At 45.4% G+C, this 17,203-nt stretch overlaps 1 protein-coding gene across 5 annotated transcripts in view; it reads left to right on the forward strand.

Annotated features, from left to right (window-relative positions):
- Positions 1–17,203, forward strand: part of EXOC2 (exocyst complex component 2) — a 126,747-nt gene that overhangs the window by 62,187 nt on the left and 47,357 nt on the right. For 4 of the 5 annotated variants that reach the window (XR_008683338.2, XM_055407088.2, XM_055407084.2 and 1 more), the window contains 6 exons: positions 3,310–3,435; positions 6,229–6,353; positions 12,348–12,413; positions 12,588–12,745; positions 13,110–13,231; positions 14,840–14,901. Coding sequence is in view for 4 of the 5 variants with exons in the window: in XM_055407088.2 (XP_055263063.1) it covers positions 3,310–3,435; positions 6,229–6,353; positions 12,348–12,413; positions 12,588–12,745; positions 13,110–13,231; positions 14,840–14,901 (659 nt within the window). In the remaining variant the exon portion in view is untranslated. The remainder of the gene's footprint in view (positions 1–3,309; positions 3,436–6,228; positions 6,354–12,347; positions 12,414–12,587; positions 12,746–13,109; positions 13,232–14,839; positions 14,902–17,203) is intronic. The other variant, XM_055407087.2, reaches the window with a different exon arrangement.

Raw genomic sequence — 17,203 nt, forward strand, 5'->3', positions numbered from 1 at the left:
GATTCCTAAATGTCATTTGGACTTTCTCTTGGCATCCTTTCGTAATTACAACCTTGTGTGTCTGGTAGCAACCTGGGAAACTGTCTGGTTCAGACATGATGGGTCTGCATTTTGCATGTGAGGCAACCGCCTCAGAGGAGCCACATGACTGCTCAGCTTCTCCGAGTCGGGCACACAGCTCTACGGACCTCTCTGTTCTGTTGCTGAAGCTAATGCTCCGTCAGGTGGGTCTCCGGACACGACGAGCTGATGGCGTGGTGATGGCAGCGCCTGCGCCTCTTCTCACTTCTTGTGAAGCTTCGTCACTTTCATTCAGGTCTTCTCAGGAACCTGTTTTCAAAATGAAGGCTTGTTGGGTTCTGAATCTAAAGAAGGGGTTGTGAGTTCTGTCGTGACATCAGCACTTGGACTTGAACACCAAAGAAGAGAAGTTGATTCACCTGCCCCAGGCAGAAGGGTTACGACCTGAGACAGTGTTTGTGACGTGAAACTACAGTTTTAAAAGATAGACTGTGAACACTTCAGGCAGGAGAAGATGTCTTTGTAGGTAAAGCTGGTTTTTATGCATCAATTTAAGGAACCTAATATAATTTTTTAAAAGTTTTACGTGGTTTGTGTTAAAAATGCCAATTGTATTTCTCTTGTGGTCTTCAAGAAAAGCTGATGAGCAAAGATGGTGGTAGATTTTCAGAGACAGGGAAACCTGGCGTGCTGCAGTCCATTGGGGCGCAGAGTCAGACATAGCTGAGCTGAGTCCTCTGTAAAAGCCACGCTTTTCCAGGACAGGTTGTTTTGCCTATGAATCTTTGTCCGCAGAGGTAGGTACCAGGGTGCTATTCTTGTGAGCACTGCAGCAGCACCTTCTCTGGATGCCAGTTTTATGGTCATAGCACAGACCAGCCTGGTGAGTGGTGTCTGATGGTGCACACCAGGACTCAGACAGGAGGTGACCACTGCCCCTCAGCAAGGCCAGCGAGTCACCCAGGAACGCGTTGCCGCTCCTCGTTGGCCTGCCTCTGTAACCCACGTGCGAACTTTTGGCTTTTTAAGGGGAGACAAAGATGGGGAAAGAGCAAGAGTAAAGATCAGCATTAAAGAATTCATCTTTAAAGTGTAAATGCCTGTGGACGAGTCTGTTTTCTTCCAGCCTGGGCTAGTTAATTGTTTGGCTTCTCTTCCAAAACTTTTACCGCCTTATAAGAAGTGTCATTTGTCTCTTAAAATTCCTATGAAATAGGGCCAAAATGAGACTAAATCTTCAGGTTTCCTGTCAGGAAAAGCCTTTGGTTTAACCCCCTACTGACATTCTCAAACAGGATTTTTAAAGGTAGCCTTCAAAGGCATTTTTTCCTTTGTTCTGAAAACAAATTTAAGTCTTAAAATACATGCTGGCTCTATCTAGTAACTGCAGGGAGCATCAGTCTGGTCATTAGGGCTTCCCAGCAACATGGTGGGGTAGAGGCAGACCAGCATTTCTTGAACAGATAGAAGCAGGAGCTTCTTGTACACAGTCACACGACAGAAAATACTCTTCTGTGTGGCTCAGGCTCTCTTTGAAAGCGTAGATTGATACGTCACACCTGAAAGGTTTAATCTGAACGGTCACAGTATGGATCTGTTATAGAGGGAAAATGCTAAGCATAGAGGCTGTGCTACATAGCTCCTCTTTTAAATATTTCAGACATTGAGCAGATTACTAGGTTAATTACTTGCTGAAATAAAAATGTTTGTTTACCCAGTTGTCTTAAAATATAAAAAGGCTGTGTTTTTCAACTCAAGCTCATCAAAATACTTGAGTAAATTACATTTCAAATTTGTGTGCAGTTTTGTGAATTTATGCAGTATAACTAAACTGTATTTTTTCTTGATATTTAAAAAATACAACTGGGCCCTTTACGTAGGTAATCAGTGGGGTTGCTAAATTTAATTCCAGTGTTTCCGTAACATAGGCTCAGGTGGCTCCTGGGCAGCACGTTGGGTGTAGCCTCCACTAGGAGACTTGCTACAGATTCCTCAAGTCTTCTGCAAAGCTACAAAAACAGCTCTGTGCTTAAAAAGACAGTAAATATGTTGTTATACATATGTTAGATATCTTAATAAAATGTGTAAGTTTTATTTTAAAGTTGTTGTAACGAGGACATATATTAGGAAGTTTCTAAAGTTTATTTTTTGGAGATTTAAGTAGTTTCTCTCCTGAATGTTTCCCACTCTGTTGATCACGTTGTTGGTTTAAAGAGAAAAGGCAAGTCCAGGTGGGCCGTGCTGGTCGTGTTTCCCCACCCCAGGTCCTGCGTGGCTGTGCCCTCCCTGCTCGCCATTGCTTCAGTGGCTTTAGAAGAGGCCATGCTTTCAGACTCTTGTACTAGGATTTCATTCTCTTGCTATGAGATTGGTAAGCCATAGAGGATATACAGAGGAAAGTAGATCCAGGAGAGAGGGCCCGGGGAATAGTACCAGCTTGTGGCTGTAGTGGCAACAGCCTTCTCTCTTGCGCAGTGGGGTCTGGTGGTCCTTTCGTTTTTGTCCTTTCTCCAGGAGAAGATACCGAGATGATAGTCAGGGTGCTGTGAATCCGATTCACAGTGCATCCCGTTAGAAACTGCTGCTGTTGGCGGGAAAGCAGTGCCAGTTTATTTAAGCCGTTTTCGTACTAGATGCAGCTCAGCAGGATTTTACACGATTGTACATTTGTTTCTTAACCTAATTTGAAGAGACAGAATTAGCTTCCAAATTAAGATGGAGACTAGCGATGAGCACACCAGCACTTGAACGTCTGACTTACTGTTGGAGCAGTGCAGCATTCACTCGCGTCCCGTCGGTGACGCGTTAGCTTCTGGGAAGGACCCAGGCCGGGCAGCTGGCAGCGGGAAGAGAAATGGGAAGCCAGGCCCCACGGCCCAGAGAAAGAAATCGTGGAATTCAGAGGCTTAGGGGGCAGGCAGAGGTTTATGCTGCAAGTCTGCTCCACTAGACCCAATACCTTCCTTTCCCAGTGCCAAGTTGCTTTTCAAAAAATGATTTTTCATCCTGGTTTTTATGTTTATGACCCCCCACCTCTGTTTTGCCGGACATTAATTCTGAAATGATACAAAAGTTTTCTGTCTGTACTAAGCCAGAGTAACAGATTTAATCTTCCAAATCTGTATGGTGAGAGTGACTTTTAAAAGCTATTTAGACAAAATATTTCTAGTTCTACTTCAGTTGATGTCTTATTTAAAAGATGGAAATTTACAGCAAGGTCTAAATTTCGGTCCATTAAATCACCTACTAATTTCCAGGAGTCCAAGGAAACACCACCTCTCTTTTCAGGGCCCCCGGGCCTTCATGGCGCCTTGCAGGACCTTGACGCCGAGGTGTGTGCCTCCGTGCCCGGTCACCTCGGGCAGACGGCGTCGCTGAAGAGGGGTAGCAGCTTCCAGCCTGGTCGGGGTGATGGTGCGTGTCTCCATCTGCTTCTTTCAGATTTGTGTTTGTATAGCTGCCATTTTTCTCCTGGAAAATTACTTGTGTTGCTGCTGCTGTTACCAGCCATCATGCTTTCTACTTGTTAAGTAACAGCCCAGAAATTAAACTTAGATAATCACAATGTGTTTTACATTGCACATTAAAGAAATGCCATTTGATTTTTTAAGAAACCATTGGGCATAGGTCCTTGTCACTCATGTTTCTGTGCTTGAGTTTTTCAAAATATGCCACAGAAAAAATTCTCTTGAGAACTTCTTCAGGATGAATGTTGCAACAAAAGTTAATTTCTGTAGGCAGTACAGAAAAATAGTACACAACTTTTTACCAAATTTTGAAATTTGGTTTGAAAAGAGTTGCTGACTTAATATTAATCATAAATTGGTAGTCATCTTTCCTGGGGTAAGGCATCTCAGATTGTAACTGTGTTACATTTTTCCCGAGGTTGACATTTATCTGTTGTTCGTTCACATATGGGAGACACAAAACCCATTGGTTATAGTACATTCATATAGCAGATGCTATTAGTCACTGATTACTTACAACCTCAATAATCCATATAAGGAATGCAAATAAGGTAATAGAAACACTTACTTCTTATTAGTTTCAAATACCTCTGAAGGTGATTTCAAAGTATTTCATATTATTCTTTCAAGTATTGGAGTAGAGATTTATTAATAATATGAATGAATGTCCATCGTAAGCACAACTGAAAATCAGGTGATTCTTTTGTGCTAAGTGAGCGGTTCTCCCTGTAACTGTCAGTGCTCCCCCTTCTTGCCCTGTTCCCACCGGACACTGGAGTAAACACTGGGAAGGCATTGCTGCCTGCTTCTGTCCAGTGTGTACCGTGTAGCCCTGTGAGCAGAGGCCACCAGGGTCTGAGCCACAGTCAGACTACTGAGTGTCAGAGCACACCTTCCCTGACTAGGGTGGCGTGGTGTCCCTGAACCCTGGGTGCACCTCTGCCTGCTGCTCTGTGCTGCCCTGCCGCCAGCCGGCCCTCTAACAGGCTTAACTCAGAAGTGACACTTGAGGCTGACTCAATTATATCATCTCCATCTCGAGTCAGTTCAGTTCAGTCACTCAGTCGTGTCTGGCTCTTTTTGACCCTATGGACTGCAGCCCACCAGGCTTCCCTGTCCATCACCAACTCCTGGAGTTCACTCAAACTCATGTCCATCAAGTCGGTGATGCCATCCAGCCATCTCATCCTCTGTCGTCCCCTTCTCCTCCCGCCTTCAATCTTTCCCAGCATCAGGGTCTTTTCCAGTGAGTCAGTTCTTCACATCAGGTGGCCAAAGAATTGGAGTTTCAGCTTTAGCGTCAGTCCTTCCAATGAATATTCAGGACTGATTTCCTTTAGGATGGACTGGTTAGATCTCCTTGCAGTCCTAGGGTCCGCTCAAGAGTCTTCTCCAACATCACAGTTCAAAACATCAATTCTTTGGCACTCAGCTTTCTTTATAGTCCAACTCTCACATCTGTACATGACCACTGGAAAAACCATAGCTTTGACTAGATGGACCTTTTCCAGTGAAGTCTCTTCTTTTTAATATACTATCTAGGTTGGTCATAACTTTTCTTCCAAGGAGCAAGCTTGGTTTTAATTTCACGACTGCAGTCACCATCTGCAGTGATTTTGGATCCCCCCAAAATAAAGTCTGTCACTCTTTCCATTGTTTCCCCATCTATTTCCCATGAAGTGATGGGACCAAATGCCATGATCTTAGTTTGCCATGATCCATGTCTAGTAGTTCAAATTTATCCTGGCTGGGTTTTGTCAGCTTGCATCTACTTTATCGAATTCTGAAAGTTTTCATCAAATTTGGGAGATTCTGGGCAATCACATTGTCAGACTCTCTGCTTCCTTTTCTGGACCCCAGTGGCATGTGTGTTGAGCCATTGGGTTATCCGTAGACTGCAGAGGTCTGATCCTCACCCGTCTTTCCACTTGGCTTCACTATAGAGTTGATTACTCTGCCTTCAGCTTCTCTGATGTTTTATCTTCAGTGGCTAACCTAAACATTTCACATTGTTTTTTCATCTCTAGAAGTTCTATTTGGTTCTTTTGAATTTCTTCCCTTCTTTCCTCATCATTTTCGTGTTTTCCTTTACTTGAACATTGTCCTTGTGGGTTAATTCCATCTCTGTCATTTACTCTTAACTAGTTACTCTTACAGAGAAGGCGATGGCACCCCACTCCAGTGTTCTTGCCTGGAGAATCCCAGGGACGGGAGCCCGGTGGGCTGCCGTCTGTGGGGTCACATAGAGTCAGACATGACTGAAGCAACTTAGCAGCAGCAGCAGTTACTCTTAACTAGTTTTCTCCCAGTTTTCTAGTTCTGATTCTCTTTCCCCTGCCTTTCATCCTGGCTAATCATGTTTCATTGTTTCTCAGACACTGGGAATGTTCAGTGTTGAGTGTCTGGGTTTTGTTGTCTCCCTTTAAAGAGTGTGAGACTTTATCAGTTACTTGCAAATAAGTTGTTCTTGCAAGGCCTGTGGTTAATTGGCTGGAGCAGCCGCCTTCCTTCTGGAGCCCTTGCTGAAAGGACTGGGCTGGTCAGGAGGACTTCTCCCTGCCTGTCTGTGGGGCTCCTGGACCCCTGCCCCTCCCCACTGACCAGCCATGAGGTACCCTGGGCTCCTGGCTGCACCACTGCCCAGGTGTGAAGTTAGTTGTGGGTACAGCAGTGTGTTCAAAGAGATTTTCACTCTTGATTCGAAAGTATTTTAATACTGTTACCTTCTTTTCCCCTTTAGCGTGGAGATGCAAAACTCCCCATCAGGTGGCATTTGTTGAAAAATTGACCAAGCTTGTTTTAAGTCAGCTGCCCAACTTCTGGAAACTCTGGATTTCATATGTTAATGGAAGCCTTTTCAGCGAGGTATGTGTACAGATTTGACTATAGATGTAGCTCAATCATTGTGAGTTTCTAGTCTTAATCATTTTAGATTTTGAAGTGACTTTTTTAAAACCTCAGAAGCCCAGAGCCTCTATTGTCAGATATTTTAAGATTAGTTGAAAACTCTCTACAGCCCTAACACTACTAGCTGTGTGGCCTTGACCAAGTGACTTCCCTGTTCTGGCCTTGGGCCCTCGACTCTAGAGAGAGAGTAGTGAGTGTCTCCCAGGAAGGGGCTGAGGGTTTGGGGAGACGGCCGCTCAAAGAACAAGACTCTGGAATGAGGACAGTGCCAGTCAGGCCATGTTGGGGGTGAGACTGTTGTGCAGTTGACAGGAAGCAAATGATAAAACAAGGAGAAAACGTTTGCATCTTGCACCTGGGTCTGAAGTGAGAGGGAACTTCCCGGTTGGACAGAACTTAAAGATCCTTTCTTCTGGCCCCTGTGTGATCCACCTGAGAAGTTGTTTAAACCTTGATGTTCTCAGAAGCTGCACATGTGCTCAGTGTCCTGATCATAGATAGTTGGTAGTGCAGAAGTTAGGGACATAAAGAAGCGGCTCTGCTGTCTCCCTTCTGTTCACCTGTGACAGGCCCCCAGGTCCCAGGGTGTAGACTCCGAGGCCTTTTATCAGTGGTTATAAAAAAGCTCTGTTGAAAGTTAACTGTGCAGAGGTCAGACTTCCATACAGCATGTACAGAGTTTGACCTTCACAAATGCAGACCTGCTTGTTGCTGTCCAAGGAGGAGCGTGCTTTCAGGTGTCCTGAATCAGGTTTTGTCAGCACTCCACTGCACTCGGGGCCCCACCAGCCTGCATCTTCGTTCATCACGGCCATGAGGGTGGCAGCCTCTGTGGGAGGCAGCGTTCCTCCTGCCATGTCGTACCCTCACCCTCTTACCCGCCCCCCAAAGCAGGTCCCTCTTGAGACTGGAAAGAGGAGGTGCCTCCACACCAGTGCCTGGACAGGTGTGTTCATAACTTCTTTTGCAGAGTGTCAGCATTTGAACACCCAGTGTGTGTCGCTGACTAGCTGTGATGTGGCAGTTAACGGTATGTGAAATGCTTATGACAGTATCTGGCAGATAAATAAGATGCTGCTCTTACTAGTTGGAGAAAGCATTCTTTCCAGTATTTGAAGTGTCATTGGCCTGGCACACAGTAGGCGTCTCATAGCTGTAAGAAGTGAGGCAATAGTGTTGACCAGAGGTGTGCGGGAGGGCGTTGAGGCAGGGGCTCACATACCTAAGGGAGCCGTGCCCTGGGAGCCGCCTGGATCGCGTTGCTGTTTCCAGCAGAGAGTGTTTCCTTCCAGTTGCGTCAGTTTCTGGAGTTGCTCTCCCCTCCACGGGGACAGTAGTTATCTCATCCTGAGTCTTTTGAGAGCTTTCGATCTGGAATAACGTAGTGAAAAGGGACTATATTTTCCTGCCTTACAGGTTGTACCTAGTTGTGGTAAATGTCTAGATGAATTATTTAATTGCAGATGAAAAATAAATGAGCTCAGGAATATTAGCCCTGAAAAAAAAATCACTGTAATTAGTTGTATGAGTTGGATTTGCCTGTGGAGGTTCTACCTATTTATAGTCATAAACTTCTTTTAAAAGTTTATAGTAATATTAGTAGTTAAGTGTAATTTACTCTACAGATTTGGATGTGTTTTTAAATTAAGTTACCCTCTACTGGAAAGCTAGTAAGACCCCAGAGGACAGTGGAAGGAAGGGAGGAGTTAGGAGAGGGTACTGTCATGTCGTTAGTAAAAACCAGAGACTTAATTAGATGAATGTTGGGAAGAATTCCAGGTATTTAATCTCATACAAGAAAGCTCTGAAATATTTAGTTACAACTTAATTGAATTTCTTTTCTTGTTGTAAAACTGTTTTTGTTTTATTTAGAGTTCATCCGTTAAAAGATTTAGATGGAGTTTCCAACAGTTTGACAAATAGTTCTTCAGACTGGTCACAGCCATGTGAAGTGACATATGTGAATCAAACAGTGCAGTCTAACCGTTGGCCTTACCACAAAGTGGTTTTGGTCTGTGTGTGCAGGAAAGAGTTAAGGGTTTTAGCTCGTGAAATGGTTAATAGTAGGGTAAGAGCTCACCTTTAGATATATTTTAAATATAGTGTATTTTCAGGTGAAAACTTTTAAAGTATTCAGTTTTTTAAATATTAGGAATCAGCGTTTTAAAAAGTTGTATAACTCATAGAATGTAAATTAAAATGTTCTTCCTGTTTCAAAATTTTCTTCTTAAAAGCAGGGCAAACTGCACATAATTCAGCATGTTGGAGGTATTCCACTCTTTATCAAATAAAAACAATAAGTAACAAATTGTTTTAACAATTGGAAGAGGAAGGCCGTACAACTGGTTCCCCCACCCACTCACTCCACCTGCTCACTTCTTTACGTGACTGGAGACGCCCTCGGAGTCTGAACAGTTCCTCTGTCCAGTTGGCGTTTTCATGCATGCACTAGCCCTGTTTGGTGGGCAAAGCTGTTGTGGAAAAGTTTAGCCTTAATTTTAGTATGATGTTTTTAACAGTTGATTTTTTTACTCTTTCCTTTGATTCAAAGCTATTTCACAGGACAAAGGACTTTGAAGTAATCTTCCCATTGGACAGGCATTTAGTGCTGTGGCAGATAAAACAAGAAAAACGCCGTCTGGCAGTCAGGATGCTTGGTTTTATGTGGGCCAACCCTTCACGGAGACAAATACGCCTTCTTCCAGAGTCCCTCCCCTTCCTCCACAGCACAGTGAGCCAGGTCTTAAGGTCGGGGCTCAGAAAAACAACTAACTAGGACGTTGGCTCTGTTTTCAGCAGCATATATATAGAGAGAATGGATTTATTCCAAGAAACTATCTCCCAGGACTGTGGAGTTAGTAGCCCCAAGGTCCACAGTTAGCGTGCTGGAGACCCTGTGGTTCCCAGCCGCAGGCCAGCAGACTCCAGGCCCGAGAGCCACCCTTTCACTCTGTCCTGCTCAGGCCTTCTGCAGACACCAGGGAGGCAGTCTGAAATTCAGATTTGGGAAGGAGATCTTTCTGCGAGGAAAGATTTGGACTGGAAATGTGAGTTTGGAGCTGTGATCTTGTGACTTGTAATGAGAAGTATGTATTTGATCTTCACTTTTGATATTGTGACTTCCTAAGTGTGCGGCATGTTAGTGAGTGTCTCGTCTCCCCGCTGAGGCCAGGCTCGTCCAGAGGACCAGCCGTGGGTTTAGAGGGTGGGAACTCTCAGTGCCGCCCCAGAGAGAGGGGCTGAGGCCAGGCTCGTCCAGAGGACCAGCCGTGGGTTTAGAGGGTGGGGACTCTTAGTGCCGCCCCAGAGAGAGGGGCTGAGGCCAGGCTCGTCCAGAGGACCAGCCGTGGGTTTAGAGGGTGGGGACTCTTAGTGCCGCCCCAGAGAGAGGGGCTGAGGCCAGGCTCGTCCAGAGGACCAGCCGTGGGTTTAGAGGGTAGGGACTCTCAGTGCCGCCCCAGAGAGAGGGGCTGAGGCCGAGTTCAGTCTGCAGTGAGTTCATCAGCTGTGTCTGCGTGATGCAGCCTCAGCAGGGGCCCCAGGGAAGGGACACCTCGCCCTGCGCCTCTGCCCTTCCCGCTGGTCAGACTCCACCGTGAGCGCCTCTGGTCACACCTGACCACAGCTGTGCATCACTGCAGTCACTTCTCCAGTGTCTCAAAAATAAAGGGGAAAAGCGTCCGTTTCTGTAAATCCTGGTGCACAGAGTTTTCAGTGTTGTTGGCCAAGAGACAATGATTCTTCATTCTTTTGAAAAGAAGAAAAAAACAGTAAAAGTTGCACAAGAAGTGTGACTACCTGCCACAGAGGGGTGTGTGTCTGTGTGTGCTGGCCGTGCCCGTCAGGCTGTCTGACTTGGAAACACCAGCGTGCTTACCCTTGTCGTCCTCCTTCGGGTCAGCGGTGTGGATCATGTAGAGGGCTCTCCACAGTTTCTTAAGCTTAGGCCCAAAAAGTGGTGTTACCTGCAGTATTTTAAAATTACCTTGGTGTCAATATCGTAGTCACTTAGAGTGCAGTTATTCCTAACCTAAAGTTCTCCACCTAAATACACCAGTACCTTCTAAGATTATGGTGGTGAGTTTTTTTACAGTATGCCGTTTCATGATGACTTGTTCCTTTGGAAAGTGTCCTAAGTTTGTCCTACTAGGACATTCCATAGAATAATATTTGGTTGTAAGAAAATTTGATAATAAAAAGTTAACTGAAATTCACTTGAACAGATTTCTCTCTTAATCAGTGTAAAGTGGTCTGCTACACATTGCTCTAAGGAGAAAGAGAAATCAGAGGGAAGACATGACTCTACAGTCAGTTCTAGAATACACTCCCTCCAAACTGGACTAAAACCCCTTGAAGAAGAGTGCTGATGTGTGATTTTTAAAAAAATAAAATGCCACCATTCATGCTTATAGTCTTGAATACTGTGGGGGGAGTGTGGGGACAGGTTTCCCAAGTGGTGCATTAGTAAAGAACTCGCCTGCCAGTGCAGAAGATAGCAGAGACGCAAGTTCAATCCCTGGGTCAGGATGATCCCCTGGAGGAGGGCATGGTAACCCACTCCAGTGTTCTTGCCTGGAGGAACCCATGGACAGAGGAACCTAGGGGGCTGCAGTCCACGGGGTCACGGAGAGTCGGATACGACTGAGTGCACATACTGCAGGAGGGGGCGGTGGGCCGGGGTCTGCAGACGACCAGACCACCCAGAGCCACAGCTGCTCTCGTTTCCACACCCACTCCTGGGAAGCAGCGCTGCAGCGGCATGTGGGCTGCATGCCTGTAGGGGTAACCGCAGAAAGCTGTGGATGAGAATGGCATGTGAAATTCCCCTACAGAAAGGATAGCTTCAGCTTCATACTTCAGGCGCTCAGTCGTGTCCGACTCTCTGGGACCCCATGAATCACAGCACACCAGGCCTCCCTGTCCATCACCAACTCCTGGAGTTCACTCAAACTCATGTCCACAGAGTCGGTGATGCCATCCAGCCATCTCATTCTCTGTCGTCCCCTTCTCCTCCCGCCCCCAATCCCTCCCAGCATCAGGGTCTTTTCCAATGAGTCAACTCGTCGCATGAGGTGGCCAAAGTATTGGAGTTTCAGCTTTAGCATCAGTCCTTCCAATGAACACCCAGGACGGATCTCCTTTAGAATGGACTGGTTGGGTCTCCTTACAGTCCAAGGGACTTTCAAGAGTCTTCTCCAGCACCACAGTTCAAAAGCATCAATTCTTTGGCGCTCAGCTTTCTTTCTAGTCCAACTCTCACATCCATACATGACCACGGGAAAAACCATAGCCTTGACTAGACGGACCTTTGTTGGCAAACTAATGTCTCTGCTTTTTAATATGCTGTTTAGGTTGGTCATAACTTTCCTCCCAAGGAGTAAGCGTCTTTTAATTTCATGGCTTCAATCAGCATCCGCAGTGATTTTGGAGCCCCCCAAAATAAAGTCTGACACTGTTTCCACTGTTTCCCCATCTATTTCCCATGAAGTGATGGGACCAGATGCCATGATCTTCGTCTTCTGAATGTTGAGCTTCAAGTCAACCTTTTCACTCTCCTCTTTCACTTTCATCAAGAGGCCTTTGAGTTCCTCTTCACTTTCTTCCATAGGGTGGTGTCATCTGCATATCTGAGGTTATTGATACTTCTCCTGGCAATCTTGATTCCAGCTTGTGCTTCTTCCAGCCCAGCATTCCTCATGATGTACTCTGCATATAAGTTAAACAAGCAGGGTGACAACATACAGAGCTTTAAGGAAGATAAATAGCTTCTTACTGGAATAAGGAGGGTTTTCTAATCAGTCATCCCTTAACCAGAGACTTGGGCTGCTGCTTACACCCCTTTTAGTCAAGTTGTAACCGTGTCTCACGCTCTCTTTACATACAGCGTACTTTTATGAATTACTTCTGGAGACAACTAACAGGTTTTTCGTTTTTTTAATTTTTGTTTTTCAGACTGCTGAGAAGTCAGGCCACATTGAGAGATCAAAGAATGTAAGGCAAAGACAAAACGATTTTAAGGTAAGTTAAGGGGAAGCATGTAGACTCTTTCTCGAGGTAGGGTTTCCTTAAACAAAGTGACTGGAAGGCCTGGTGTGCATTCCAGACATTTGTCTCGTGCAGACTGCCTCCCCCGGTTGATTCAGCCAAGTTTGATGCCTTTTAATGCAGTTCTACTTATTCATTAACGTGTAGAAAATGATCCAGGAAGTCATGCAGTGTCTCGTGAAGCTTGTCCGCGGGGCCTTGCTCCCACTTGGCGCGGCGGAGGGCGGAGGGCGGCAGCACGGAGGCTGGGAGGGGAAGGCTGAGCTCTCCGGACAGTGGCTGGCTCACGTCATCCAGACTCTCAGGTAAATGTGGGCGTGGTCTCTGGAGAAGGGGGAAATGTTTTTGTCTTTTTAGGGAAAAAAAAGATACACTCAGCAAAGAACTTTGCTCTGTCCTTTTGTGTCCACTGTTTGCTGTGTGTCATCTGATAACTCAGCTCCTAAGCCTTCCTGGTGCTTGGATCTGAAGAGAGTGTCACTTTTGTCATTGTTTAATCAGTGTCACTGTGATGTCACAATCCTTGTCATGGATTGTACAGTCCTCGTTTTCAGCATACAGCGGTAGCTTGTAAGTGCCACCATGAAGCGTGGTGGGATGCCAGAACGATGTTAACGACCACTCCAGGCCCCCTGTGCTCACCTTTGTCTCGCTGTGTTTGCTCCACAGGCTGACGTATGAGTCGCTGGCCGCCCTCGAGATCCCTAATGACCTGCTGCAGACCGTCCAGGACCTCATCTTGGGTCTCCGAGTGCGCTGTGTGGTGGTCACGCTGCAGCACACAGCCGAAGGTGTGTCGAGAAAACTCACGACACTGGCTCAACCAGTTATCCACACACACCACCTCTTTCCAGTTTCTAGATCCTCAGAAACAAGAAAGATGCTCTCATAGAAATCTGAATATTTCAGATCACCTGTCGCTGTTCAGTGTAGTTTTTTTTTTTTTCTTTCTTGAATACTTTTCAAATCCTGTTTATTTTGAGATGCTGGGCCATGCAGAAATTAAATGGATACTCTTGAAAAATACTTGAGGATGTAAGAACATCCATATGGAAAATGTCAAGTGGAAAAAGTAGACTATAAAATGTGTATAAAGTATGATTTCAATTTGGAAAGTATACATGTATATTTAAAATTTTTGATTTAGAAACATCAGCATTAAGTTAGAAGAAAGACTTAAGTTTCTCTTTGCAGCAGAAGTTACAGGTGATGCTCATTTTCTTAATACTTCTAGAGTTTTCAGGATTTTTGCATATAGTCATAAACAAGAAAGCTTATCTTTACAAAGCAGCCTTTTGGGTATTACATATTTCAGAAACAATCAAAGGCATTGTTATGAATGGTACAGGCCGTTGGTGTCTTTCCTCAGGACTTTGTCATAGGCCGGCTATGTATGTATAAAACTGGCCCCTGGCCCAGGTGAGGGGCTGGGCCCTTAAACGTGCCCAGATCTGTTTCTCCCGCCGTGGGCATCATGCTATTGTTGTAGAGAGCATGCAGGACAGAGAGAGTCCATGCTGGTTATTAGAAAATTGTGTTGTAGGCCGACTCGTCTGCCCCTGGCCCAGGTGAGGGGCCGAGCCAGGGCTGTTCCTCCCGCCATGGGCATCACGCTGTTGTTGTTGGGAATGTGCTGGACAGAGAGAGTCCACACTGGTTATTAGAAATCTCGGGGGAAATGCCTTGTGTCTTATACTGTACCTGTTGAATATTATCAGGAGTGCTGAGTAAGTGTGAAGTTGTCAGTGAACCTGGCCTGGCATTCTTCAGATTAGGCTGCATAGTAGACAGTTTTATTTACATTAAGGTTTTATTAGAAAAATCCAGTGGAGGTTAAAGCGTCTGCCTCCAATGCGGGAGACCCGGGTTCGATCCATGTGTCAGGAAGGTCCCCTGGAGAAGGAGACGGTAACCCACCCCAGTATTCTTGCCTGGAGAATCCCATGGATGGAGTAGCCTGGTGGGCTGCAGTCCGCGGGGTTGCAAAGAGTTGGACACAACTGAGCGACGGAACTAACGGAACACATTTAAATCCTTGTGTCTTCCAGAATTAGGTGTGTGTTAGTCACTCAGTCATGTCTGATTCTTTGTGACCCCATGGGCTGTAGCCCACCAGGCTCCTCTGTCCATGGAATTTTCCAGGCACGAACACTAGAGTGGGTAGCCATTTCCTTCTCCAGAAGTTCCTTCCCAACTCAGGGATCGAACCCAGGTCTCCTATATTGGCAGGTGAATTCTTTACCGTCTGATCCACCAAGGAAGCCTATCCCTGTTTTCACTAATTTTTTGTGAACTTATATAAAATGATTAAAAACCATAACCTTTATGGATTTTTATGTCTCTAAAGTTCAGTCAGAGAACTATAGTAAGACGTGCTTGTGTGCTTGTGTTCCCTGTAGACATAAAGAGACTGGCTGAAAAGGAAGATTGGGTTGTCGACAGCGAAGGCCTGACGTCTCTAGTAAGTTTGAATTCCTCTAGATGATTAGTCGTTAGTGTCTGTTACATTCAGAATAATTGATTTATTATGATGATAATGAGCGAGTGCACTATTGCAACCCTAAAAATTTTCTGGAAATCGAAAAGCAAACGTCTTCAAGTTTTCCTTCTCATAGTCATTTTTGGTTAATACTAACCACATATGCTTAAAAATTAGTAAAAGCAGTGGATCACCTTTAGAGTGATCATTCTTCCTGTAACTTCTGGTTTTTGTGTTAACATTTTTAATGTAATTCTAAGCTTCCCAGCAACTTGAATTTTTCAGAACAGCAGGATAGAAAAAAACAAAATGTTGTTGCTCGACCCTAAGGCAAAACAGAGGACAATAGAATTTCTCCAGATACAGGGAAAGGTCAGGTGGGCAGTTAAAACTGTAGTCTTTCACTCTGGAGCTATCATCTTTTCAGATGGGACTTTGAGGTTTTTCAGAGTCCCCTTGAAAATAAGGTCAGGATTCCTGAGTTGTGTGTTTTCAAGTCTGTCTCATGGATCCCACAGCAGCCCTATAGGTGGGTTTTCAGTTCAGTTCAGTTCAGTCGCTCAGTCGTGTCCGACTCTCCGCGACCCCATGAATCACAGCACGCCAGGCCTCCCTGTCCATCACCAACTCCCGGAGTACACTCAAACTCATGTCCACAGAGTCGGTGATGCCATCCAGCCATCTCATTCTCCGTCGTCCCCTTCTCCTCCCGCCCCCAACCTTTCCCAGCATCAGAGTCTTTTCCAGTGAGTCAACTCGTCTCATGAGGTGGCCAAAGTATTGGAGTTTCAGCTTTAGCATCAGTCCCTCCAATGAACATCCAGGATTGATCTCCTTTAGAATGGACTGGTTGGATCTCCTTGCAGTATAAGGGACTCTCAAGAGTCTTCTCCAACACCACAGTTCAAAAGCATCGATTCTTCGGCGATCAGCTTTCTTCACAGTCCAACTCTCACATCCATACATGACCACGGGAAAAACCATTGCCTTGACTAGACGGACCTTGGTCGGCAAAGTAATGTCTCTGCTTTTTAATATACTATCAAGGTTGGTCATAACTTTCCTTCCAAGGAGCAAGCGTCTTTTAATTTCATGGCTGCAATCAGCATCTGCAGTGATTTTGGAGCCCAAAAAAACAAAGTCTGACACTGTTTCCACTGTTTTTCCATCTATTTCCCATGAAGTGATGGGACCAGATGCCATGATCTTTGTTTTCTGAATGTTGAGCTTCAAGCCAACCTTTTCACTCTCCTCTTTCACTTTCATCAAGAGGCTTTTGAGTTCCTCTTCACTTTCTGCCATAAGGGTAGTGTCATCTGCATATCTGAGGTTATTGATATTTCTCCCAGCAATCTTGATTCCAGCTTGTGCTTCTTCCAGCCCAGCGTTCCTCATGATGTACTCTGCATATAAGTTAAATAAGCAAGGTGACAATATACAACCTTGACGCACTCCTTTTCCTATTTGGAACCAGTCTGTTGTTCCATGACCGGTTCTAACTGTTGCTTCCTGACCTGCATACAGGTTTCTCAAGAGGCAGGTCAGGTGGTCTGGGATTCCCATCTCTTTCAGAATGTTCCACAGTTTATTGTGATCCACACAGTCAAGGCAAGGTTAAACATGCAGTGGCTTAACCAAAGGGGCATGTCCTTTTTCTCTCCCACTGAAGAGGTGGGACTGGTGTGGCAGCCGCAGCATGCAGTGCAGGCAGGGTCCAGGGCTCCTCTGAACTCTGCTTTGTGATCCTTAGTGTGGCTTCTTTCTCAGGATACCTCATGGTCACAGGATGGCAACTGCAGTTCCAGCCATCACATCAGGCCTTATTCCTGTCCACAGGGAAGTCCAGCATTTTCCCAGGAGCCACAAGTGACAGCTCTGTTTACATCTAATTGGCCAGAATTTATCCACATGCCCACCACTATCTGCAACAGATGCTGGGGGAAAAATCTAGTTTTTCAGCCGATCACATTGCTTGTCCAGCAACTTGTCTTGCCGTAGTAGAATAAAATGGCCTGCCTTGCCCACACTTGCAGGGCAGTGGGGCTCAGACTGTTGAGGAGCAGCCGTCCCCTGTCACGTCTCTTCATGTCCTTGAATTTGTTTGTGTGCTTGTCCACAGTCTTTCTCTGACAGTTGGGGAATTTTTGACAGGTTGCAATTCTTTCCTTCTTTTCAAGATTCTCTTTTAACACAAAGATATGCAAGTGTGTGTGTGGAATACGAATGCTCACTTCTGAATTTTTGTAAATTAAATCATGCTGAAATTAGGAGATTTATTTTTAAT

The sequence above is a fragment of the Moschus berezovskii genome, chromosome 23 (assembly GCF_049115385.1).
Source record: "Moschus berezovskii isolate FMDL1 chromosome 23, NW_MosBer_1.0, whole genome shotgun sequence".
NCBI lineage: Eukaryota > Metazoa > Chordata > Mammalia > Artiodactyla > Moschidae > Moschus > Moschus berezovskii.